At 39.2% G+C, this 27074-nt stretch overlaps 1 protein-coding gene across 1 annotated transcript; it reads left to right on the plus strand.

Moving 5' to 3' along the window:
* The first annotated feature begins 52 nt into the window (after positions 1-52).
* On the plus strand, positions 53-27074 carry HSD17B3 (hydroxysteroid 17-beta dehydrogenase 3). Its single transcript, XM_065656037.1, has 11 exons — positions 53-2675; positions 4742-4788; positions 10892-10967; positions 17288-17395; positions 18115-18182; positions 19184-19219; positions 21351-21385; positions 22539-22620; positions 24270-24335; positions 25748-25897; positions 26589-27074. The coding sequence occupies exons 1-11, from the start codon at positions 2522-2524 to the stop codon at positions 26697-26699; spliced, it is 933 nt and encodes a 310-aa protein (XP_065512109.1). The 5' UTR covers positions 53-2521; the 3' UTR covers positions 26700-27074.

Here is a 27074-nt window from a genome sequence, read left to right on the forward strand (position 1 = left end):
CTTGCATCCTTTCACAAAGCAACTCAGCTTCAGTCACTCTTTTCCTCTGTATCTATGGAGATGATGTTGATTCTGGTAAATTTCCTGGTTTAAACTCTGGGAATATGGACTCAACCAGGCACAACTATCATGTTGGAATTTAGGCAGTTATGGAAATTGCTGTCTCATTCAGAATCTCAGTATTGTCTTTCAGTTAATAAGGTAGTAATTTAAAACTGATTTTTCTTGGGATACACCTGTAGATAGTCCTAACCTTACTTTTCTACAGAATTTTTATTAGCTTAATGAAATATTGAAACAGTTGCAAAACTAGGTGACATATTTGCTGTGTGAGGCTTCATTTTCTTTCTGTTGAAAAAATGATAAAAATGGCTAAAGAGAGTGTTAGCCTTCAAGATACGTATTTAAAAGGAGTAGTAAGTGGGCTACTTTTAAGAAATAATTGGATTGACTTCTGAAAGTCACATTCTGTCACAGAACTGTCTCATGGTTACGTGCTGTTAGCTACAAAACTTGATTTTCAGAAGTCAGTCCAATATTTTTAAAACTTTTTGAAGTTCTACATGTGGCAAGGTGTTATTTATGAGAAAGAAACTTTTAAGACACTAGCTGGGTTGGAAAGGAATGTTATACTGTACGTTGATCTGTTCGTACTCTTAATTCTGTAAGGATTGCCTAGCAGCGTTAGAGCTGTAATGGGGTGAGATTAAGAGAGAAGTACAGTGTTCATACAAATAAGCTTTCTAGCCGTGCAATGTGTAAAGTTCTTGCAATGATTCCTATGAAAGTCAGATAAGCAATACCTCAGGAAAACAAAACGAAAAAAGACAACAAAACAACAACAAAAACACAAAAAATATCCCACCTTAGACTAGGCTGGGAGACAAATTCTTCACATTTATAAGAATTTATTATTTTTCCTCTGACTGACTGGGCCTGATTTACAAATATGAGGCCCATGAAGTACTGTAAGCATCTTCAGCTTTGTTACCAGCCTTTGGAAAATAAATGGTAAGGAAGCATGGGCAGAGCTGGAAGTGCAAAAGAGAAGACTGGTAGCCATGGAAGTTTGCATTTTGACTCCATCGTCAAATGTAAGTGTTGGGGTTTGGTTTGTCTTCGTTTGTTTTTTGGTTTGGTTTGGTTTGGTTTTCATTTAAAGGAGGTAGCATTGTTGTGTATGAAAAACACGATGTAACTTGTTCAAATTTAAATTGTTTCTTGAACAGTGTGTGATCCTTTGGGGAATTTGTGATTGTGTGTAAATATTTTTGGAAATGTAATACTAAGACCTTTTTTGATTTGACTGGCCTTATTTATGGGGTAAAACGAGATTGAATTTTCAGAGAGCTTATGTGTGAGGAAACTGGGTTGTTAAGCTAAGATGGTAATGATATTTGTATCTTACTATAGATAAATTAGTGTTATGTTCCTTCATACGTCATTTTTACTCTGTAATGCATCTGCATATTGTAGGTTTTTGGCTGAAGGTGTCAGTAACATGACATTTGACATACATTGCTGATATTCAGTTGGAGGATGACTTGTATTATTTTACCTTACCCTAACTGCGTGTGTAAGCATCAGTGCTTCTTTCTTCAGTTTAAACTGACTTTTGAAAAATGGATGTTTCAAATTGCCCCTACAAAGAAGAGTAAAGGTTGTTCCTATGTCTTCCCTAAGAAATTCTATGTGTTAACTTTAAATTTTTTTTAATCACTTGAATTCTGAGTTTAATTGATTTCATCTCTGTCTTGCAGTGAGATACTGGTTTTGTAAGGTTTTGATAAATGTCCTCTAAATTTAATACTAGTTCAAACATACTTTGTTCAGAAAAGCTGAAATTCCTGTTCCCTCGTTAATGTTACTGAACTTGTTCCTGCCATAGTTGCACCATTTGTAAAACAGGCATAATAATATTAACCTCTTTTTTGAAAGCTCTGTGAAAAGTTGTATAATACTGTTTTCTCTATACAGAAAGCATTAGGTGACTCTAGTAACCTCTTATTATTTTCTTCAAATTGGTAGATAAATTGTTTTTCTGGCCTGTGCAGAATTTCAGCGTGAACGTGCCCTGGAAATGTCTGGGCTAGAGTTTTAACTCTTTTCTGTGAGAAGTAGTGCTGATGTGTGTTTATCCCCAAGGTCTGGAGTATTCTTATCCAGGGTTTTGGTTTAGACACATCTTCAGTCTCTGTGAATCCTGAACAATGACAATAAAAATGTTTTTTTTCTTTTTGTTCTTCGGTAGTTTCCAGAAAAGGAGTGAAACCTTTCTTCTAAAGCGAACACCAGAAAACATTGTTCAGCTTGGATTTTTTCAGTAGCTTACAAATCCGGGTGCAATGTAGTGATGTTGTTCTAATCTGAGCCCTGGTTGTTCCCTGGAAAAAGAAAACCACGTGATTTGATTAGACTTCTCATTTCTCTGCCAGTGCTCAGAGACGAGCAGAGCGCTGGAAAGAGGCGTTTCCCAGGGAGAGAGCAACTGATTCCCACTCGCGTGCAGCATTCTCTCACCATGGAAGCGTTCCAGCATCAGCTGCTCACTCTTACTGGGGGTCTGATCTGTTTCTGTACTCTGGTAAAATTAATCAGATTTATGAAATATATTTTCTCACATATCTGGAGTGCTTTGCCTCAGACTTTCTTTCCGTCGCTGGGAGAATGGGCAGGTAAAGGAAACTTGTTCACCTTCTTGTAGCCGAGTGGTGGAGTGGTGGTGGGTGGTTACGTTACTAATTGGGAGAGGTTTTCTTTGCATTTCCTTACCCTTTTCCCACAGCTTCCACTAAGTGTGGCTTGCTTAATTTTTTTATGTTTTCTCCTAGAAACTTAGGGTTTATGGGCCTGAAGGTTTTGCATACTTGGGGAGAATAAAAAAATAGTCAAACGGGTAACAGCTCACGCACCTGGTGTGTAGATGTGGATTCTCTCCCCATTCCCACTTCTGATGTTTCTTCTCTACTGCAAATGCTTTAGTTTTAATAGTGTTGCTTATATCCTCAGTTTCCTGGTATGTGAAGCAACTAGTTTATGTCCAGCATATGGTCTCCACTCTTCAAAGCAACTTTTCTTTGTTCCTGATAACGTTGCTCCAATGTGTTTTTTCCAAATTGGTGACCTATCCTTAATAGTATCATTAACGAGGCAAAGCTACTCTAGCCTAAAAACTTCAAAGGCTGCAACTTGGCAGTACTTTTTAAAAGATACTATGCTTTCTCATAAAAAACCAGAAATGTTTAATAAACACCTCTTCTTCCTGCTGATCATTGATATTTTTCTTAAGCTTGTTATATTATCAGTATGAAGCAAGAGTGATCAGGTTCTACAGTTTCTGAGTTCCTGGGCTACAGATGTCACTGATGGTGGCATCTCATTAAGGAATCACCCAAACAGTATACTTGGGTTTTGTTTCTTCCCCCACGTTAAGAGACTTGAATGTGACTGGATTGTATATGTGTTTGATAAGCACATCTCATAGTGGATTAATAAGAAATTAAATCCACCTCTGTGCAGAAGACTTGTCTGAATACCAGCTGCTTCTGAAGTACGTGGTAGATCTCAGTTTAAGTGAGGCAAGGACCTCTGTTCTGTGCATGAGATGAGGAGCATCCTGTGGAACTTTCTGTGTAAAATCCTTGTTTCCACTGAAGGTTGGGAGACATGTTTCCTTTATTGGACCTTTTATGCTCTGTCCTTTTTATAAAGTCTTCTGGGCCCAGTAAAATTCACAAGGCTTGGATGACCTGCTGTATCATGTGGCACTTGAGATCCTGAGAATCATGAAAATTAAAGCTGGCATTTGGAAGCTTGTTTCCAAACAAGCACTTGCTTTTCATCTGCTGGGAAGCTAAAGGTCTACCACTGCTTCACTGAGGGGTCTCTTTGTGAAATAAGAGAGTAATTGCCCTTCTGTGGGCAACAAAGCTAACCTTTCAAAATTCCCTCACTCTCCGTGTGTCTCTTGCAATTTGGAAGTCCTTAATCCACATTTTTTAGACATTGACTAATTTTCATTTTGCTCCAAAAACTTACCAGCTTTACCTTGGAATTGCTTTGGTGCTTTCCTTCTTTGTATATTTCTTCTTTATTTCTAAGGTGATAAAGATTTTCTTTCTATAGTTCCTCTTTGGTATTTTTTTTTGCATAACATTTGAAGCTCAGAGTGCTTCACAAGTGCTGAAGCTTGTTTACTTTCCTAGTAACACTAAATCCAAAGGTAAACTGAGTAGGGCAGCTCTTGAAGAAGAGCAATTCATAGATGGTGGTAAGTTTGCTGTGATATTTCCTTACAGACAGAATTCTTGTATGAGAAAGTGTTACGTCAACTTCGGTCACCAGTTAGTCCTTTTCTCCTGCCCTTCTGCCACCAGTATATAAGTGAAAAACTTGCAAACCAGAAATTGTAAAAAATTATATGGAAGAAAATTCGATGACCTCTTAGGCAGTTGACTTGGTGCTTGTTGTTGATCCCACTGAAAATGAGAGTAATAACTATCTGCTGCATCAGATGGGTTACTGTAGGGAGGAGTTTGCTTTGAAGACAAAAGTGCTAAATGAAGTAACAGAAAGATGAAAAGGTCACAATGAAATACATTTTTAAAAGGATTGATTCTGTGCTTCAGTAGGAGCATTTAGGCTGGAATATTCAAGAAACACAGATGATGAAGATTAAAAAATTCAAGAAAGAACAAGCTAAAGCAGAGTTCCAAATGTAATCCTTATTCTCTTTCTCCAGTGGTCACAGGAGCAGGAGATGGTCTTGGGAAAGCATATTCCTTTGAGGTAAGATAGGTTTCTTATCCTTAAATTTATTTTAACGAAATGGCAGTTGCTACCCCTTCATCAGCTGCTGCAAGTTAGTAAAATATTCTAGGATTCAAAGCCACTGTGACAAACATATTCCTCTGTATGTGCAGAATAGCATTAATCAAGTTCCGAAAGGAAACTGGTGCTGCATTTCACAGGAAAGTCATTCATGCCTCAGTGGTCTCCTCAGACCAAGGAAATGAATAATCCAAAAGATTTCGCATTGACTGTCCAGGGTAGGAAGTCCTAAAATTGTCCTCCTAAATTGTCCTCTTTTTTTCCCAGTTTCTTATCTAATCTGTTTTTTTACTTTCAGTGGGGTGGTCCAGTATCAACATACAAAGTGTAATTTTACAGCCTTTACACTTGCAAACAAATTTTGAAAGATATATCTAAAACAGCAAATAAAGAAGAAATCCGTGTGAATTAATATAAACTACAAGTTATGGAAATTATAAGGAAACCTAATGGTTTAATTAAGAATCGGTAGTTCTAGGAAGCTGCAGGAGAAGAAAGGAGCTCTGTGCTGTCCCTGTAGCTGCTGCTGTGCAGTTACTAGAGCAATCCCTTTCTATTGACCCATGCTAATCAACAGCGAAGGCAGAGTGGCCTTGTAGTGTCTTGTACCGGCTTTGCTGTTCGTGATAGTGACTGAACGGTAGATTTTCTCATTGGTGTCTTTATTCAAAATTGCCTCCCTTTCTAGAAGCTAAACATCAGTGAAATGTGAGTGGTTGTCCTCAGAGCTGAAGTGAGGAGGTGAAAATCATCACCCTGTAATATGTGAGAGTTTGGATGTGATGCCTTCAGATCATAAGTGACAAAATATATCTCACACAAAAGGAAAATGAGTTGGCTTTGAATTAATTTGCAGGATTTTTAAGCTGGTCTTTTAAAGTGTATGTGTAAGTGTATGCGTTTGTTAAGCACCATCCTCAGTATTTTAATTACTGGGAATGGCAGTACAGTAACTACTTTTGAAAGTGCATTGAATGTAGGAAGTGCAGAGACAAATACCAGGTATTATAGTTTAACATTTGGCATAGTTGTGGTAAAGATCACAAGCTCTCCCGTGGGAGGGATGGGAAAATGTTGCCTTCTGTCTGCTCACTGAGTTGCTCTAGTGATGAGCAAATGGGAAGGGTCTGATGAATGGGATGAAGGTGAAACAGGGAGAGGAACTGTCAGAAATGTTTAAACATTTGTTTAACACCATGCCTCTGGGTGAAGTCACTGCACATGCAGCTTGCTGAACTAACTTTGTGTGTGAGCACCTGGTGATATTTTAGCCATGTGGAGGCTGCAGGAACCTGTGAATGTCTAGATCATTGTTCTGCTTCCTTTGCACTATATGGGTTATGCAAGAGTAAATCCTATTTAAAAGGCTAGTTATAGCATGCAAATGGATGCTTTACTCCATGAGGGAAAAAAAACCCCCACAATAAAAACCAACCAAAACTACTGCGTGTGGGTTTTTTTGTTTTTTGGGTTTTTTTTTTTTTGTTTTTTTAAACTTGGCTGGAACTGGCTAGATTTTGTGGAACATTTGTTCATTATTTTTGGCTTTTACGGGATGAATGAGAGCCATCTTCATCCATGCTGAGATGTACCTTCCTCCCCAGGTGGTCTCTTTGATTGAAGCTGTGCTCAGCTACTGCTCTGTGGGGCAGATCCCAAGCCCACACCACATGAGCTCATAGCTTGGCACGTCATCTTGCTGGCTGAGGTCGAAGCATACACTTGTGCGTGGCTTGTGGAGAAAGAAATGTGGCCCTGCTGTTTTAATATCTGTGTGCCTTTGGAGTTTCTGGCTCAGGACTGCTGTCTTGCTGCTCTGATGTCAGGGTGCAAAATTTTCTGATGTTCTTCTGGCATAGGTTACGGGCTGGTGTGAAGGCAAGCCTTGTTTGATAGCCACAGTGTCTGTTCTAGAGTTCAAGCTCTGACACCAAGTGATGAATTTATTTTTGACATCCTGGGCTCAAGCATCGGCTGATAACAGCTAACGTAAGGGTTCCACACTTGTTAGTAGTATTGTGGTACAGAAGACTAAGGAGAGTAGTTCTTGTGTTTTACAAGGCTAATGTGATGTGGCTTTCTCTGTTTGGTGTTTTATGTGGAAATCTCAGTAGGTGGTTCATTGGGTAAAACCCGGCAGACTGAGGTCCAGCAACAGTTACAATATTTGGTGGTTCAGTACCCTTGTTTGCAAGGTTTATGGCTAGATAAGAGTCTCTGCAAAGTCTGTTAAGTTCAAGAGCAGGCTGAGGCAGTGTGAAATGCTTGGCAGCTGTCAAGTCTCAGAACACTACTTTGTTGATGCCAGGACACAGACTTTTTTGAGCAAATTATTGTCCCTTCAGTTTCCTGAGCTTGTACTGAGAGGCAAGCACACACCAAACTTGAGCTCATCTTCTTCTGCATGGAAGTCTAGGCTTCCATGAAGACTCTGTCTGTATCCTAGTGCACCGGGGTGATGTTGAAGGACAGGCTTTCTTAGGCATAAAGGCCCTGACCTTTCAACTGACTGCTGTGATGTCTGAGCAATGGGATTTTGAATCTAGTTTGCTATACTTATTCCAAAAGCCAGGTTTCTGTTAGATTTGGCCCATTAGTTCCTGGGCTGATGGGGTTTAGACTCACCAGACTTATAACAAGAAACAAAACCAAGTCAACTGTGAGCTGCTAGGCTGTCACATCTCTACTCAACTGTTAGCATTTTGAGTATTGGTGCAGTCTTGTTTGTTCTGGTTTTCTGATGTAGTAACTACGAATGTGCTTTAGCATCTGTTACTGACGTAGCACCTCAAACATACTGGATTTATGGATGAGGCCAATCCATACTCTGAGATTTATAGTTCAGCCTCTGCACACTTCTCATCTGATGTCAGGGCATGAGCAGGAGGTTGGTGGCTCACATGGTCACCATTTCTGTTATTGTTCATAACTCTCTTACAAGTCAGGCCAGTGTTTGTGTCTAAATCAATATTTTAGCAGACCATTTTGAGACAGGCACTGCATTCATTTGTTAATACAGCAGTTTTTCAAATCTTAAACCTTTGTTTCATTTCCTGAAATTGTGAGCAGTATTACCAGCAGTATAATACAAGCTAAATATGATCTGAGTTTTCCTGCTCCAATTGTAAACGTATTCTAATTTCTCCACTTGGTCTTGGATTTATTCCTGGAAATACTGCTATTCTACTTGCGTTGCACAGGTGTAGAGCTAGCAGAAAGATTGCAGAATTCTTCTGCCCCATCGTCTCAGTCCTGGTCTGCTGGATCAAAAAGAGTTGAAAGTTTTTAATCACAAAGACCCTGCAGGTCTGAAACCCAGGCAGGGAAAGAAAAGGGGTGAAGCACCAAGGCCATATCAACACAATCCTGGAGAAGAGAGAAAAATCTCTTTTGTAATACGGGGAAATTTATAGCAGGCAGCTATAGATTCTGTAAAGCATTATTAAGGATTTTAGATTATTACATAGATGATCCATGTGGAATATAACCAGTTTGTCAGTGTAACTGTAGTAGATACTTGCATGGTTTGGATTAAAAACCTGTATCTTACCTTTCACGAAGCTTTATTGTTGAAAGATTCACCTCAGACTGAGCTGCAAAAACATGCTAGAAAACACAGGGTGACTTTTTACTAATTTAATGTAGGTTTAAACTTTTTAAGCATGAGTTTGTGATATTCCAGAGTTCGGATCCTGCTTGATCTTTCTTCATTATTAGCCATTTCTAAATGCTAAGTCGTCATGATTCATTATGGGTCGAGTTGGTAGTAATGATCTTACAGATCAGGCTGAGATTCAGCAGCATTTTAGTCCTTTGCCACTGGGAGTCAGGATTTCCTAACACAAGCACTTTCATGTTACACAGTGATGGGAACCAGGGCTTATTCTTAACACTGAGGGGAAATACCATCCTCTAATGTCAAAGCCTTTGTATGTTTGGAAAGTGCTTTGTGTTAAAGGCATCTACACTAAAATTTACCTTTATTTGAAATGTGGTGGTGTTAAAAGTGATTTAACCTTTCCTGTGGGGGCCAGGAAATTATTTTCTAAGCACAGTTCTTTTGTTCGCTTGAGGTTGCATTTGAATCTCATGGTAGTTACAATGTCCTATGAAACCTATTTCTGAAAAGGATGCGCATTTTCTATGTGGATGAGGAAGCAAAAAGGAGTAGTCAGGTGTGTAGCCTCTTTTGCCCTGAGAAGTGGCTGCTGCAGCCTTCTACTTCTGGTTGGTCTGGTGTAGTGCAGCAAGGGAGAGTCCTCTCACCTGATGGTTAACAGTTTTGTAAGATTGCCATGAATATGTGCTTTTAGGTGAAATACAATGCAACCTTAGCAACAGGAATAATTTTTTTACTTGTTTTTTAGGAGGGATTTTTCTACTAAACAAAATACAGAGACATAGCTGAGATGATATTGAGAAGCCCATTGAAGGAGAACTTTGTTTTTATTTTGTATATAACATGGCTGATATTTGGCCTTGGGTCTGAAGGTGCAAAAGATAAAATATCCCCATCCAAATACCCCTGAATGGCAGAAAGGAGCAAGTGACCATGGAAACGGAGACCGTGTCTCCAACTGGAAATGGCTTGAGTCAGTCTCATTGTGGACAAAGGGAAATCTGCCAGTATGTAGGCACTTAGAGTTTTCTTCCTGAGAACTTCAAATGGAGCCCTTAAAACAAGCTTTTGAAACTCCTGAGCATCTGAATCTGTGCAGGTCTCTTTGGAGCACCAGGCAATTATGTTAGAGGGTCTCCGAAAGCACAGAATTGTGATCATGGTCTTTGTGCTGAAAATGCAAATGTTTGTGGGCGATGCATTTTATAGACGGTCTGCCCCTTGTATTTTCGATCTAGTGAATTTTTGAACAAAGGTCCTTATTCTTTGACATTCCTCTGCGTTATTTCAGAAGAGCCCAACAGGAGAAACTGTTTCCCTCAAATAGGCTTATGGAGAAAGCGTTGCAGGGAGTCAGCTATGGAAATGGATGGGTCTCCAGCGTTTGGCCTTCGCTGGTCAGTTTGTTCTTCTATGCAAAGTTGATACTTTCTGGTGACATTTGCTTTATCTTTTGTGCTGACTAATTTAGCTCTCTTTCTCTTTGCTCTCACAGGCATTTGTAGTTTCAGCTCTATCTTTCTTTATGCACACAACTCCTTTCAGCTTCCACTTATTAATAAGTTAGTTTCAAAAGCTGGGGCTGTGTTTCTCTCTCAGGCTTTGCCTAAAACTCTGTAACTGATGGGAACAGGAGGCCTTGGGAAAACAGGAGAAAACCATTCTCTATTTGTTCTGCATTTGTTCTGCACATGGTAATACCAAACTGACTATAAACGGACTGCTGTGTTAAATAGTGTTTGCAGCTATAAACTTCAACTATTGCCAACATCTTTGAGGATATACATTTGTGTGACTGTATTTTGAGTTTTCACGCATGGACTTTGCCTTTTTTCCTTTTTTTTTTTTTTTAAGTTTGCATCTAGTGGAAAAAACAGTTACAATGTATCCATCTGACCTGCACCAGATTTTATTTCTAATAAAAAATATAAATAAAGTCCAAATCTTTTCAAACTCTTGAGCTTTCAATTCAATATGCTCAATCTACTTCCTCAAGATAAAAAAATGTGAGAGTAGAAGGTGATGTTGTAAAATGACTAGGAATCCATCAACATATTTGGCCTCTTAAATCCAAGTAGAAATAAAAATGTCTTTCTGGGAAATGTCATGTTGCTTTCACTCCCTGCAGACTTTAATTCATTTGAAATAGACTCAGTTTATTTATTTTCACTCATATTATTGGAGTTTGATTATTGTCCAGTATATTTTTCTTGTAAGGGTCCAAGATTATATGGTGAAGGAGATGTTTTGAAGGCCATTAGAAGACTGATTATTGTTTGGCCTGGTTTTAATATCTGTTGTTTACACATAAGGCAGGTGAGAGGTGAATGAAAGTAACTTGAAAAAAATTCCATGATTGCTTTTGTTGCAAAACTGGAAAAAAAATGAAAGATTCTTGTCACCTTACAGTTTCCTAACAACTTCTATATTCCTCTCTTGTAGCTGGCAAAACGTGGATTAAATATAGTTATGATAAGCAGAACACTTGAAAAACTGCAGAGAGTAGCCTTTGAAGTTGGTAAGTGTACGTCTCAAACGTATCTTCATGTTTGGCAGGCTGGCTTTACATGGACCTGGAGGTCTCTTGCCATGGTACTGTATCTAATAGAGTAGGGCCCCAGATATTACTACAGATATAGCCCGGATAATGCTCCTCTACTACAAATAATTTCTGGTGTTAGTGTGTTGACCGAACCTTTCTACTCATGGATTGCTTTAAAAATCTGTGGTATCATTCAAACAGTGCAATGGGTTTGATTAAAAAAGTGAATGTGGGTTCTTTACTGGTCCTTAAAATCTGTAAATACAGGCAAAGAGTATATAATACTAGACCTGCCAGAGGAATCTGTGAAACAGTTTATGCATAGGAGAAATAAGGTTACCTTTAGGCTAGTTCTTGAAACTTAGCGAAGGAGGAGTAAAAATGAATCAAGGTACTTGGGTTTTTTAGTTTGTGGGTTTTTGTTCATTTGTTTTTAAAAAGGTTTTGGAGTTACATTTGGCTTTCAACAAAGCAGTTAAATAAAGGAAATTAGCCATTTACCTCAGGGAATGGCTGTTTAAATACATTGAGGGTTAGGATTTTTTTAGGAGACAAATGAGTCTATATCCTCCCTTGACTCTAAAGATTGCTGTAATCAAGGTTATTCTTCTCACTGTCTCTTTTTCTCTATATGGCTTCTATCCACCAGATTCCTTGATTCACAGGTTCTTGTGTTAAGCATGTGTCACTCCAAGGCTCCGGTAGAGTACCAGGTCCAGGATACGTACCTGCAGAGAGAGCAGGAACGTGGCAGACTTCAAGCCTGTGAAAAAGTCTGTAACTTCTGAACCTGCAGCTACCAAAATGAAGGATTGGACCCAGAAATTTTCTGTCCAATTTCCCTCCTTTTTTTTCCCCACCCCACCCCAAGGATAAACTTGTTTTCCTTCAGGAAGCAAGGGGTATCAGACAGAAAGCACCAACTCGCTGAAGAGTTTCTATAAGCAAGTTGTATTAATATCTGTGGGACCAATGTGACTATGGCCTAAAACAGCCATGCAAAAATAATTTCTGTGGAAATTAGGTCATCTCTGGTGTTGCATTTCTTTGCAGCTAGATGTTAAGGAATTGCAATAATAGGAACCTGAAGAAAAAAAGGCCAGAGAGTTTTTGTAGTTTCTTTGCATTGTAAATTATAATCAGAAGCAAAGAATGGAAACAGTAAGATTCCAGACACTAACATAGCTAAGCAAAGAAAAAAGTGGTGGAGGGCTGGAAAGATGACATACTGTAAATTCCTCTGCACTATGATTTATTATGAGGCCATCCGCTTGCCACCTTCCTAATTGAGGCCACACTGCGCTGAGTTGTGTGGCAGCACCTAATGAAGGACTTGCTGTGTCCTGAAAGGTCCTGCCAAGATCATGTACTCTGCAAACACTCCTGCACCTTGCGCAAAAGTGACCTGTGACTGTTCACAGGTGAGGAAGCCTCAGTGGCTGCATCAGTGTTATCCACGTCAGCCAGGGTGTGGGGAGGTGGATGGAGTGACCTCAGGAGCTCAGTCAGGTTTCTGTGCCATGTTCAGCTGGGTGGTGGGCACGAAGAGTCCTCCCCAAAGATCACTGAAACTGGTGGCAAATCCCAGTGAGATCTTTCCATTGTTTTCACTGGGTTTTGGCTGAAGCCTGGAGGGACTCATTTGTTATTTGTGGTGTCAGGTTGGAAATGAGAACATAACAAGTAGATGGCACAAACAGAAGGAAAGAGAGGAAGATACAGTCATGAAAAGCACAAAGTATCTGACCTGGAGGCTGCTAAAATCAGCAGGGAGCTCTGGATGTGGGCTTATGGTAAAGCTTTGGAAATGTTCCACTGATTCCAGTTTTCAGACTCAGGCTTTACTGTAATTAAGCTAATAAGATGTTGGGAAGGAAGGAAAGTTAAACTTACTGTGATGCTACGTGAGCAAAATAAACAATGGAAACCAAAAATTAAGCAGAAACTTAATCAGGAGGATTGTGCTGTTTTATAAATTTTCTAACTCTCGCTGACTTTTTCTTTCTAAACTGTTAAAGCGAGCAGTGTCTCGCTGTGAGCAGCTATCATTACCCTGAACTAACAGGGAGAAAGAACTAGTTTGTTGTAGGCTTTGTAAATTTGTTGCAGGACTGGACACATTGCTCTTCTTTTTCTTCACAGCTACACCATGTATCTCTTTGCAGTTAGTTGGCTACCATAATTCAAAGACTTATGTCCCTTTTCATACTGTCACATTCAGTTTGGATACTGAATAATGCAAGTTAAAAGAGTCTGAATAGGTAATTTCAGACATCTCAGTGTTTGGCTTTCCAGGTCCTGTGGGCCACAGGTGTGCCTGAGAGCAGCTCTCAGAGCTGGCGCAGGCAGAAATACACAGTAAGAAAAATATTTCTCTAAAGAAGCACTGGAACCGAAAACCTGATTTCCATCCACTCGGACTGGAAAGCTCTTTTAGAATGAGATAAAAGATAAAATAAGTCTTGCGGAGGGCAGACAGAGAGAACCTTTACACCAGGTATACTGCTCATTTAACACAGTACGGTAGTTGTGAAGCATCGATCAAACCATAAAACAAGGAGATTAGAAATTATGAAATGCTATTAATGGCACCCCTTTTTTATTTCTTCTGCCTACATTTCTGAAGCAAGCTGTACAGGCAGAGCTACGTCCTGACTGAAAAGTTATACCTTAGGATCTATTTATATGACCAGGTTCTGTACTGTTTGGCTGTTAATGCCAAACACACAGAAAAAGCCACTTCTGTAAGATAGTGTGTGTATGTGTTTGTTCACTTGTTTGTTTGTTTTTAGAAGAAATAAATCTGTATTTAAGGAAAGATAAGGTGTGTGATCTTCAAAAAACAGTAGAAAGTACAGCGACACCAGTTCAGGCTAGCTGAGCATGCGGTTAATGAATTTGGGTTTGGTGATGCAGGAGGTAGTTTATCCACCTCTCCCTCCTGAAATTATGCCTGTTAACACAGAATAAAGCAGCAAATAAAAAAACCTCACCACATCGTCGAGAATCAAATATGCCTTGCTTCCACTACGACCTGTAAAGGTGCTAATTCATTTAGCTCTCCCCCTGCTACAGGTTCAGTTTCTAATCTGCGGTACTGTGTCCTCTGCCTCTCGTCCTTCCTGCTCCAAGAGCTAAGCAGGTGACAAGCTGAGATTACCGACCAGCATAAACCAACTCACCTGGCGCATCCTTCCTTCGTCCTCAAAGGCTCTTGAAAATGCCTGTTGTGTGTTTCTCATCCCTTGAGGTAAAGTGTTAGTGCTCAGGACTGTTTTCCCAATATGCACTAACAGAACAGAGCACTTGAGAGCTTTGACTAGTTTTTTGAGTGCTCTGGTAGCAATTTTTTTTTTTCCTGAGTTTGTGTTATCTGGTATCTTCTACCATCTTTTGCAGTTCTGATTTTACCCTAATTTTTTTTTCCTCTATTTTCCTGTTATTTCTGAAGCTGAATTATCTTATATTTCTTTGGAGATACTTTTCTCCAAAACTCTTTCAAAATGTAGCCAGAACTTGCACTTTATAATCTAACAGAATTTTTAATATTCCTCCCTAATCTTAAATGTTTTTATAACCTCTTTCTGTTGTTAAAATAACTTCTCATTTTGCTCTCCTTGCTGCAAATTTCCACTGAATATGAACGGCATCTCAGCCTGCGTACTTCTCTCTTCATATTCAAATGTAGGTGTTGTACTTCAAAAGGGTCTCCTCATTCTACAAAGATCAGTTCTTGTGTAACTCAGGCATTCATTTTGCTACCTCATGTTTTCAGAAAATCTTCATAACTCTCCAAGCAGAAGGGGAGAGTTTCTGGCAGACTGCATGTCCTAACCAACTTCATGCTTCATCCTGATTTATTACCTTCTTAGCAAATTTCAAAAGGCAGCACATTATCCTATCTGACAAGTGGGATTCCCAAGTGGTCTGAGGTCAGAAGGAGTTAGATGTATCCTTCTTAATGGTACATTTTATAACACATTGGATTAAACAACCCAGTTCAAGATTTTAATTTTCCTTAAATTAGTTTTCTTTACATTTTTAAAAAAGACAATAACCTGTCCTGGTGTTTGAAAACCTAGGCTTTTTGCTTCTGGCACGCTTACGACTTTTAAAAAGAGTTGGAATGGCTTGTGTCTTCAAAGGCTGTCGTAAATCTTTGTCACAGGGAGGGAGAGACATAAGAACATCGGAAATTATTTTTTGGCTTTCTCCTTTGCAGAATTGTTATAATTTTCTGAAGAGCTATCCTGGATAATTCATTTATCAGCATGATAGTTTTATTGTTTTTTAATATATTGTTTTCTTCTTAAATGGGACAGAGGAAAGCCATCTGGAGTACTTGCTTGTTGGCTGACAGTGCTGGTTGCAGCCGTACAGTTCTGTACAGACAAGGGGATGCAGAGAAAGTCCAAATGGTTTGTTTGATCCTCATTTTTACGTTGCTCTAGTTTTGGCTGCCCTTCTGATTGCCTGCAAGAAAGATGGCCACAACATCACTACACTTTTTAAGACCCATCTCATTTTGTTTATGGAGCTCTTCAATCAGAAGGTCACTGTAGATGTCTCCTCCAGCTGTTGGCTCTGTTCTTTCCCACTCGCTGTATTTACACTCACAATGTCCTTTTCTTCATACTCGTACCATTCCCCCAGCCTGGGACCATGAGGGGGTCATTTGCCACTAGAGTTGCTTTTATAGGTTAAAGGTTCAAAGGGTGTTTCATCCCTTTCATACACCCAACCGCAGCTTGGAAAGAGGGCAAGAAAAGGGGCGCTTCTTCCTCCTTTCTTCTGTCATGGAGACAGATGTCCTCTAAAACAGCACATAAGATGCAGTGTTTCAGATCTGGAGTCAGTGCATCGGCTGTTCCGTCAAACGGCTTGCATTGCTTGAGTAGCAATGGTGTGGTGGTCAAGACTTGCAGAATATTGAGGGGCGAGGAGGAGCAATGGGGAGAGAACAGCTTTCTCTCGTGCTTCAACACAGATTCTGTTTTGCTGCAAACTGGCCTTGCTGGACCCAGGGCCAGCTTTCTGCCAGCATTGCTCTCCTGCAGGAGCTGGTGCAAGGCCCCTTCCTAAGTTCTGAATGTACACCGAGGGATGAGGCAAGACTTATGGGTATAAATCAACGAGTCTGATTCCTATTCAAGGCAATATTCTCTGCCGCCTGTATGATAAAACAGGCTCCAAACAAGCAGAGACAGTTTCCCAAACAGGACCCAAAGCAGACTTTCTGCCATCCACGTGCACCTGAATTCCTCCCACTTGAGCAAGCCTGCAATCCGATCATCTATTGACATTTCCAAGCTTTGCCTGTCACTTTTTCAGCAAACTTCATCTGGATTTCAGGTTGCCCATAAAACTTGAAAGCAGGTTTAGTAGCAAGAATTTACAATGTGAACATCTAGTTAGAAGAGACCTTACTGGGCCCCTTTAAAGGAGAACCTTTCCTTTAAAAATGAGTAAATAAGAGCCTTTACCTCTTTTCCCCATGAAACTTCATTGAAAATATGAACAGTAATAAATCAACTGCTGAGAAAATGGTAATGTACAGCTGGGCTCCACTCCTGCATAGCAATGACACTGGAAAAATCATACACATTTCCCTTTCCCTTCTGTGTAAATTGGCCTTGTAAAATCTAAGCTATACCCTCCCTAAAATGCCTCTTAGTCCTGCAGAATCCTGGGGAAGGTTCAGTCTATGGAAGCACAAATGTTAAAACAGGGGAGGAGGTGTTTGAAAATGATGCAGAAAATACTGCATCACATCCAGCTCTGTTTTTCCCTCCTCCTACATGAAAAGGTAAACTCTGCTTATTAAAGTGTTCATCTTACACATGAAAACACTTCAAAACTATTCTGAAAAACTGTGCTTATGTAGAGGATCTGGCATCCACATTCACTTGTCTAACCTATGTGGCAGTGTTCATTTATAAATATTATGACAACCAGGGGAAGAATTCTGGTGTTTATTTCTGGGCTTTTTTCTTATGAAGGACCAAATGGTGTTTAGATTTTGTGAGGGAACTTTCATTGATTTTGGGGCATAAATGCATTCTGAATTTGCCAGGCCCTGAAAACAACTGGGTACATTGAAAGTGGTTTTTTGGTGTTGTAATATTTCTTAAAGTAAGAAAGTTGAAACAATTGCTTACTGTGCAGTGAGCATTACTAAATGAGACAACTGATTGTTTCTCTCGTTACTTAATTACAGCTCTCCATCTTTGTTTTCTTTGTGTTATTGTTGTCATTTATTTGTTTTTGTTTTGGTGTTTTTGTTTGTTTAATTACAGAGCAGGCCACGGGTCAAAAGGTGAAGGTTATACAAGCTGATTTCACTACAAATTCGGTATACGAGAATATTGAAAAAAGTCTGCAAGGCTTGGATATTGGTGTTCTAGGTGAGTCATTAAGGTCCGTTAATTGAAGAGTATTTTTATGGCTGCAATGTATTAAACAGAGAATCGTATAAATGATGCGTCATAACAACTTGTTCGCCAACAGTTAAAACCAAGCATACAGCTGCCTAATGCATTTGAGCATTACTTATCATGAACAAGTTTTAAAAGTGTATTAGGATTCTCCAAAGGCTTCCTGTTTCTCTTTAGAGTGGCTTCGTTACTGCAAAACCTCTTTTGCCACTTTATAAGCAGCATCCAGCTTCTGGGGTGACTTCCTCCCTGTTTGGCCTCAAGGAATTAATTTTCACTATTCGTTGTTTTACAGCTGTGTGAAATTCTTATATTCAATCTGAAATGAGCCTGTGGCTAACACTAATTGGTATGATCCATGCAGCAACAATGAAAACATGTTTTTTTGGGAAGACTTTTTTATTTTTGGTAAAGAAAATCATCCTTTTAATAGTGAAACAAATGAAGCAACAACAAAACACAAACAAATAAACCCCCAAACTGTAGCAACAAACTGGTTTTATGTTCCCTGAAGTCAGTACTGATCAGTAGCAATGACTCCAGTGAGAACAAGACTTGATGCTAAACAGCATTTCTGTTCACATACATCTCAAAAGCTTTTGGGTCTCAAGAAGAAGCCATTTGTTTAACTAGCTGAACTATGCATTTCATGTAGATTTGGTTCTTATTGTTATATTTCCTTTGATTAGTTAACAATGTTGGAATGCTTCATAATCCTCTTCCATGCCGTTTCCTTAATGGACCAGACATAGATGAGGTAGGATTACTCTGTGGGTTTCTACTACCAGTATAACAATGAGGAATTGTAAGTCCATTTAATAAGGGACAGATTCTGCCTCTGCTACCATCAGTGTGTATTAAACTGTTCAGTTGAGTGGGAAGAAAGCTGGAGCTTAGAAGGAGCATATTTTGATTTGGTTTTAATGCTTAGAAGACCTTGCAAGAGAAAAAGAACAGTAGATTTCAGCTAAACTGCAGCAAGCACCCAGCAACAGAGGGGAGAGCACAGCTGGCCTGGTTGTAGCATGGATCAGCAGCCCCTCTGGCTCACGTGTAACGTAACTTGCTCCAGCTTGGTCACAGCCACAGCTGAAGTGTTGGGTTCTTGTTAGGGTTATTAAAACTTACTTTCTTTGGAACACCATTGTTTAAGTATGTGGGAAAAAAAGAAAGAAAAAATAAAACTCATTTAAATATAGTTTACTTTTGTGGGGAGTTAATTTACATATGTAGAATAGTTTGGCAGGATTAAGGATGTGATCAACTTTTTCACTGCCTTATTGTTGTTTACCTCTATAGTATTAGCCATGAAATGAACAGAATTTGGGGGGGATTGGACTAGATGATCTTTTGAGGTCCCTTCCAACCCCTAACATTCTGTGATTCTGTAATTTCTAAGTGTATTTCTTGCCAGAACCTGTCCTGGGATCCATTCAGTCTGTATATCACCATATATTACAAATCACAGGTCCCCAAGCCGGCTGCGTCCCTCAGAGCTGCAGCCATAGGATGTCACCTCTGCTGCTGGTATGACTTTTGCGTGCTGGTCAGGAGTGGACATCTCTACAGGGCAGCGCATTTGCTGCACATCCAGCCTGCCTCTGTCACATCCCACATCACAGGCACAGTCAGCAACAGTCGGAGGCAAGCAAAGCAGCGCCAAAAGCAACTGCCTTGCTAGAAAGATTTTCAGTTGGAATTGCTAGCTCTCCTACTCCGAAATTAACTATGAACTTACTGTTTTCTTGCTTCCTGCAGGACCTCATCAACTGCAACATTATTTCTGTTACAAAGGTATGTGACACACTCACATCTATGTTACATCTGTATTTTATTGGAAAAATATCGCAAGAGTGACCAACCAGCTTTCCTGTGTATTTTCATTCAATTTATCTGCAAGTAGTAGTTTTCAGCAGGAATGTCAGCCTTACTTTAAGGACCCCATCTGTTTCTACTGCCTATGAAATATTTTGATCAGAACTGGATGGAAATGTTTTAACACAGTTGTTTGATTAAGACACATCATTACACTGCAGCTGAAATATTTTGCAAAACCATGTTTGTTTTTGTAAACATGAAGATTTGTTTCAGAATCAAAATCTTCAAGACAGGAAGATGTGCAGTTCGACTTTTTGTACTGTACTTGAATTTTTTGACACAATTCTATTCTGCAAAAATACTTCTGTATCTATGCAGGACAGAACTTAAAGAGCTGACTCCTAATTCTGTGTTGTTACTCCTTGGTGCCAATTTTGGTTGGCTGCTTCCCTCACAAGAACAGTTAGTGTTTCATACTTTCCAACTCTGATTAAGATTTGTATTGCTGTTTGCAAGCAACATGTTAACATGAAGAAGAGCAGAACAAAAGCTTTGTAATTCATCTCAACCTTGGCTAATATCTTTCTAAATATGACATGAAAATTATCAACAGATGGTTTTTTTTTTTCTTTGGCTAGCAAACTTTACATCCCAAATTTGTACTGCTGCTTAATGACTTCAGATAATAAATCATGTAATATCAGTCAATTGAAACAAATTCTTCCATAAAGTAGCTTGGTGAAGTTTCTGCTCCTAGGTTTTAATCTATTTATACAAACAGAAATATCTGCAATACCTGAATGATATATGTATATGTGCCTCGCAAAACCAAGCAGACATTTGTACCCTCTCAGTCTGGATACAAAAAGGTTCTTCCTTTATAATTTCCAGCCTTACACATACCTCAGAATCAACCTCTCTGCTTCACCAAGTCCCAGGGATTCCTTTTCTCCACTGCTGCAAATCTGTCCTTTTCAGTCTTTCACGAACATTCACCCTTCTCCAAAATACAATGAAGAAATCATTCTCCTAACCACCATTCCTCATGGTTAGGTCCAAATTGTCTTTAAATACATTTTTGTTGGGTTTTTTGTTGGGTTTTGTTTTTATTTTTTCCTCTGCCCGCCTTTGTTCCTGCTAGGATCCTGCTCACCACTTCTTGCAGTGGGATGCCCACGCTCCAGGTATTTCTGGCTCCCACAGATGTCAGCAGGATTTTCAGCACTGCAAAAGCAGGATCTTTTCCCACATTTTCCACTTTACTTGGAAATTTCCTTTCAGCCAAGCTAATGTGACCCACCTGCATTGTCATTCTTTTTGAAAATGAAGCTTGTGAACCCCACACTGCTCCTACTATGCTGTTGTGCACAATGACACTACTGAGAAAATAGGGAATTTACAAGGAATCAATTAAGCTGCATCATTCATTTGCACTACTTTTCTTTACTGCCCTTTACAAGCTGCATCATACTCTTATCCTGAGAATATTCCTATGTTATGTGTGTTTTTATGAATAATAGTATGAGCATTAATTTCCTAGGCACTTAGGCTTACTATCAATAATATGATTCAATAGATTTCTTATCTAAAAATTGATTTAATTTCACCTTAAAATCACAAGCACGACTTAATCTATTGTTAAAATAAGAATGAATTATTAAATAATTAGCGTCAAAAGTGATCCTAAAGCTCTTTTTCATAGGAGAAAAAAAAAATGTAGTTTCATTATTTTCTGCTATTTCTGGTCCAGGTAGAGCTGGAAGCAAAAACGCACAAGCATTGTGAGGCTGACTTTCTCCTTACAGTTATGATTTAGTAATGAAGAATAATGAAATTCAGATACTGTTGAAAAGCTTTGGATAAGCATGAAACACTGCTTAGAAGACTAACCTTTGGAATTTTTGACAATTCAGATGCTCTGCAGGCCATTAGCATTTCTAAAATGTTTTCCAAAACTTTGAATGTGCCACATTTTAGCTGTTTGTACTGTACACATATGGCTGGGGCTTGAGCAAGTGGAAAATCTTGTGAATAAAACAAGATGAGCTGAAAAATGCAATCAGAAAGAGGGAGAATGGATATAATTCATAACACACTTGTCTTACAGATGACAAAAATGATTTTGAAACAAATGGAGCCAAGGTAAAAGTCATTTTTTATAGAACTTTCAATAGCTTTTAGCTGCTACCTCCACTTTATTCAGTGTAGCCATGTTTTTTCATTATTAACTTCTGTACTTTTCAGTATGTCAACCAGTATGACTTCTTCTGTTGCTGTTAGTGCTGTGTGAATGAATGATAGTAACTGCCACGAATCGTCAGTCAACTGTAGAACAAGACAGAAAACATAAAATATAGGTCTCTGTCCAGTAAAAACCTGCATGTGTTGCAGAAATAAAATGGCATGTGATGGGTCTAATTAGGCATGAAACAGCATTTGAATATATGGTTGTATTCTTCTAAGAGTGGTAACTGTGCTTGGAATAATACTTTTCAAGCTCTGGAAATCCCTGACTACATCAGAGATATTAATTCAGTTATTCAATTAAAGATTCCTTTTCTCCTTTTACTACAAAGTGTGTTTTAGACATGGGGATCCTTAAACTAGAAGTTAAGGTCTTCAGATGGAATTTGTAGAAAACATTATTAACTACTGCATTTTAGAAGCCAGTGGATGCTTTTTGTTTTGGCAACAAAATTAGCTCCTGCTTGTTTTTTTGGTTTTTGGTTTTGGTGGGCTTTTTGGTTTGGTTTGATTTGGTTTTGGGGTTTTTTGGTGGTTTTTCTTTTGTTTGATTTTTTTTTTGGTTTTGTTTGTTTGTTTGTTTGTTTGTTTGTTGTTTTTTTGTTTTTTCTCTTCTGCTTGTTGCTGAGTGAATTGTTTTTAGTGATTTGTACAGGGAGTTGTGAATGGGGAAGCTAGAAGAACAGATGCATGGAGCAGGAAAAACAACGTGCTGGCTAATCAGCAAAGGCGACCTACCAGTTACTTAGAAGCATAAAATCCTTCCTCTGATGGTATTTTTCCTCTGTTAGATGTACAATAGCATGTACAATATCCCTGTGGTCCTGATTGCACTGGGCATTTAAATTTCACTTATGACATTATTCCTAGCTGGTTTAGACTTAATTTCACCTAACTGGACAGTAAAAATTGAGTCTTTTGAAAGTGTAGTCTGCAGTATAATAGGAGAGCTATGGCTTGTGGGAGGAAAAAAGTTGTTTTCCACTGTGCAGGCTCTTACTGTAATACTTGCAAATGTAAACTGAATATAACTTCTAAAATTACATTTCAGACAGAAAGGTCTTATTCTGAATTTATCCTCTGGTCTGGGTACTTTCCCTTGTCCATTATACACAATGTACTCAGCTTCTAAGGTAAGTCTTTCACATTGCTTTATAAAGAAATCCCCATCAAGTATTTACTAAAGCGTTTGTGTCAGAAAAATAGGGCTGTGTTTTCAAGACATAAATCAGTGTTGCCTCACTGAAATAATGAAGTAATGTAAATTAGCACTAGCTGATAACTAAAAATCAGTGAAGCTATATAAATGAAATCCAGCTGAAGGTATGTCTGATTATTGGAACATTTTTGCCTTCGATTAAATAGTATTATACCAGTGCTCACAATCTGTCCTCCTTCTGGGAAGTGACGACTTTTACCAGGCTGGCTTAGCTAGTTTACTCAAAACTGTAGATGTACAAAAGTGCTAGATTCTGCTTATGGAACCAAGAATAAAATTCCTGGTAGGTGCGTGGTGAGTTGCTTGACTTCACAGGTTTCACCTTGAAATTTTGCTCTGAATTAAAACCCCAGAGCTTATGAAAATGAGGAGTGAATGATTTTTTACTGAAACTCCAGAAGCAACTTGCTCAGCTCAGGTTTGCTTCAAATGAAAAATACCAGCAATATTTGCTTGAACATAGCTGAAGTTCAGCTTGGTAAGAAAAAGCTGGTTATTCTTGGTAAGAAAATATATTTTTCCATTTCATTTTTCTCTTTTTAACCTAAGTTCGTCATTACTCAAAACTTGAACTACATTAAAACCAGACAATTTTAGTTTCTAAAAAAAGTTCAGTTAACATTATTTCAAAGTGATATGGTACATTGCTTGTGTTATTTTGACTTTTTTTCATTCTTGGGTATCTTTTACCTTTATTTCTTTTTAAATGGCCTGTTTTTTTGCAATGCCCTGAACAGAGGCTGTTTTACTTGTCAGCACATTGATGTTTCATGCAATATCACAATACTATTGCTACTTAAATTGTAAGACCTGTCAAATGATGGCTTTGAATAGCTGTCATTTTTTCTCCTTAGTAGGATTTTTTTGTTTCTAATTATAGGACAATGATCCAACATTGTTAAGTTTCTGAATATTTCTCAAAGATCTGACTCCTAGAATCAATCTTAAGAGAAACTCAGCTTTTACACAGAGAAGTTAGTATATGCATACTCCTGGTGTGGAGAAAAACTTAGATAAACCTTAAAGGTTGAAGCTACAAATTCCCCCCAAATTCCCAAATGCATTACTTTGAAAATCATATTTGTAGGCTATGCTGATAGGTATACACTGAAGGCGTGAGTTGTATTTCACACCCCTTTTTATTGCAAGAAAAGCAACAGTGTAAGCCTTGAACTGTGAGGGCAGGTGTCAGCCAGAGATGAGAGCCACATGAAACAATAGCTAGAATAAATGGGAGTCCAGTGATTATATCTTTGCATTTTCATAAATGTGACAAAGCTTTCTGTCTGCTCCTCAGAAGTACTTGTTTCATTTCTGGTTTGGGCCAATGCCAGGCTCCATCTTTTCTGGTGCAGATAAAGAGTCAATCTTGCCGTTACTCATGTGCACCAGCAGAAACTGTGTAGTGAAAAGTTTGTTTCTATGTTTTCCACCTCTGCAGTGTTCCTTAGGTTGTGTGGTGCTTGGCTATTTTTGCTAAAAACCTGTTCGCGCATATTTGTGAGCATATGTGAAAGTATTTACTTTCGTATGATAATGTTATTTTGTTTTATTTTATTCTAGGCTTTTATAAGCACTTTCTCCAAAGCATTACAAGCAGAGTATAAGGAAAAGGGAATTATCATACAGGTGATGCTACATCTTGCCATATTTGCCTCCATTTTAACAAATCCTTCAAGAATACCTGAGATGCCTAAAACTGTACAGTGTAGCTGTCTTTGGTGAAGTTCTGGCTGACCCTCTCAAAGCTTTGTCTCCACCTTATATGCAGCTTTTTTCCTTAGTACCATTACTTATTCCACATACTGCCTTAGTCCATTGCGAATATCTGTTCTAATAATAGAATCATGGAATAGTTTGGGTTGGAAGGCACCTTCAAATTTCATCTAGTCCAATCCCCCTGCAATGAACAAGGACACCTTCAACTAGATCACGTCGCTCAAAGCCCCATCCAGCCTGACCTTGAATGTCACCAGGGATGGGGCACCTACCACCTCTCTGGGCAGCCTGGGCCAGAGTTTCACCACCCTCACAGTAAAAAATTTCTTCCTCATGTCTAGCCTGAATCTCCTCTCCTGTAGTCTAAAACCATCACCCCTTGTCCTGTTGTAACAGACCCTGCTAAAAAGTTTGTCTCCATCTTTCTTACAGGCCCCTTTTAAGTACTGAAAGGCCCCAATAAGGTTTCCCCAGAGGCCTGTCTTCTCCAGGCTGAACAACCCCAGCTCTCTCAGCCTGGCCTCACAGCAGAGCTGTTCCAGCCTCTGATCATTTCTGTGGCCTCTTCTGGCCCCTCTCCAGCAGGTCCATGTCTTTCCTGTACTGAGGGCTCCAGAGCTGGACACAGGACTCCAGGTGGGGTCTCACCAGAGCAGAGCAGAGGGGCAGAATCACCTCCCTCGACCTGCTGGCCACGCTGCTTTTGATGCAGCCCAGGATACAATTTGCCCTCTGGACTGCAAGTGCACATTGCTGGCTCATGTCCTGCTTTTTGTCTACTAGTACCTCCAGTTCCTTCTTGGCAGAGCTGCTCTCAATCCCTTCATCCCCCAGTCTCTATTGATACCTGTGATTGCCCCGACTTGGGTGCAGGACCTTGCACTTGGCCTTGTTGAACCTCATGAGCTTTGCATGGGCCCACTTCTCGAGCTTGTCCAGGTCCCTCTGGATGGCACCCTGTCCCTCAGGCATGTCAGCCGCACCACTCAGCTTGGTGTGATCCACAAACTTGCTGAGGGTTCACTCGATCCCACTGTCTGCGTCATTGATGAAGATATTAAACAGTACTGGCCCCAGTATGGAGTCCTGAGGGACACCACTTGTCATCACTGTCCATCCAGATATTGTGCCATTGACCATTACGCTCTGGGTGTGACCATCCAGACAGTTCCTCATCCACCCAACAGTCCACCCATCAAGTCCAAACTGTACAAACACCATACAAATCCATAATTTGTCAGATGCTGTGGGATTCTTCAGAGTGAATGACCTTATGTAAAAATTAGAGGACATTAAACTGTTATTATGATTTCTTATTTTAGGTAGTGGCTCCTTATGGTGTTTCTACTCCAATGACGATGTACCAAAAACCTGGTCTTATTACCAAGACGGCAGAAGAGTTTGTTAGTGAATCACTGGATTATGTCACCTTTGGAGATGAGATTTTTGGATGTTTAGCCCATGAAATGCTGGTAATTGAATTTGGTAGCGTGTAAATGTGTCTCAAAGGTTGAACCAAGGCTGTCCGGGGTCAGCAGGTTCTTTTGACTGATTTCAGAGGCCTTAAGGTTGAACATCAAGCAGGAAACAGTTTGTTAAGGTTGTTAAGGCTAATATGGCACCAGTAAACTACAACGGGAGGAATACACAAGTAAAGCATAGTGGTATCAGCACAGTGCAGCTTTCCCCACTTTCGTGTCTTGAGCTGAGCTCAGTTTGATATCTGCTTAGTCTTTATCCTTTCTCCATCTGCCTATTTTCATGATGCTATTATGAATATTTCTGAGACCCATACTCCTTTACAGAAATTGGCCAGCAGATTCAAAAGTTATTAGTGGGGAAGGGGAAGGACATAAAAGCAGACTGCACTATCACATAAACATCATTTCCTTTGGACACCAAGCTAACAAAATAGAATAAATATTTATACGTGGCAGCTGTTAATGATGAGCATTAAATGAAAGTATAGAGAAGAGAAAAGATTTGCTGAAAACTGAGAGTAATGAATACTTCCCTCTAAGAGAAATGTACATACTGAAAGTATGAAATAAAAGCTTTTGCATTTACTGTTTTCTATGACCTTTCTGAACTCTCAGTTAATTTCTTTCAAGAGGTTTCTCTAACCATTTGCCTTTGTATTGTTTTTGCTTGATTATTCTGAAGGCATGTGTCCTGCGGTTCATCCCTTTATGGGTATTACACAGCAACAGACTTCAAGAAGCAGTCCTGCACGCGTTTACCAGTTATCTGAAGAAGAGGTGGAAGAACCCATAACAGAGTCATTTTTTTTGGAAGATATGCAATGGGAAATCCCAGCAGGATGCATTTTACTGTGTCTCTGTATGTGTGAATGCGGAAGGAATCAAATCAGTTTGACTGGATTCCATCCAAATGACCTGTGAAGTGATAAGTGATCTGATCAAATGAATCCATTAAGTAAATTTGTTCCTGTCTCTTTCCAAAGATCATAGAATTTGCTAGAGCTGTTCCAGTGAATTTTGTGGACCTTAGATACATTCTAAGAAATTTATGTTACTATTTTAACATAAACTTGGAGGCCACAAATATTTACACTTGATGTTTGTGAATAAAACTATAATTTGCTTTATTTCCAAACTTGTTCACAGTGAATTTTGATGCTTTCAGTGA

The sequence above is a fragment of the Caloenas nicobarica genome, chromosome Z, assembly GCF_036013445.1.
Source record: "Caloenas nicobarica isolate bCalNic1 chromosome Z, bCalNic1.hap1, whole genome shotgun sequence".
In the NCBI taxonomy this organism is placed as follows: domain Eukaryota; kingdom Metazoa; phylum Chordata; class Aves; order Columbiformes; family Columbidae; genus Caloenas; species Caloenas nicobarica.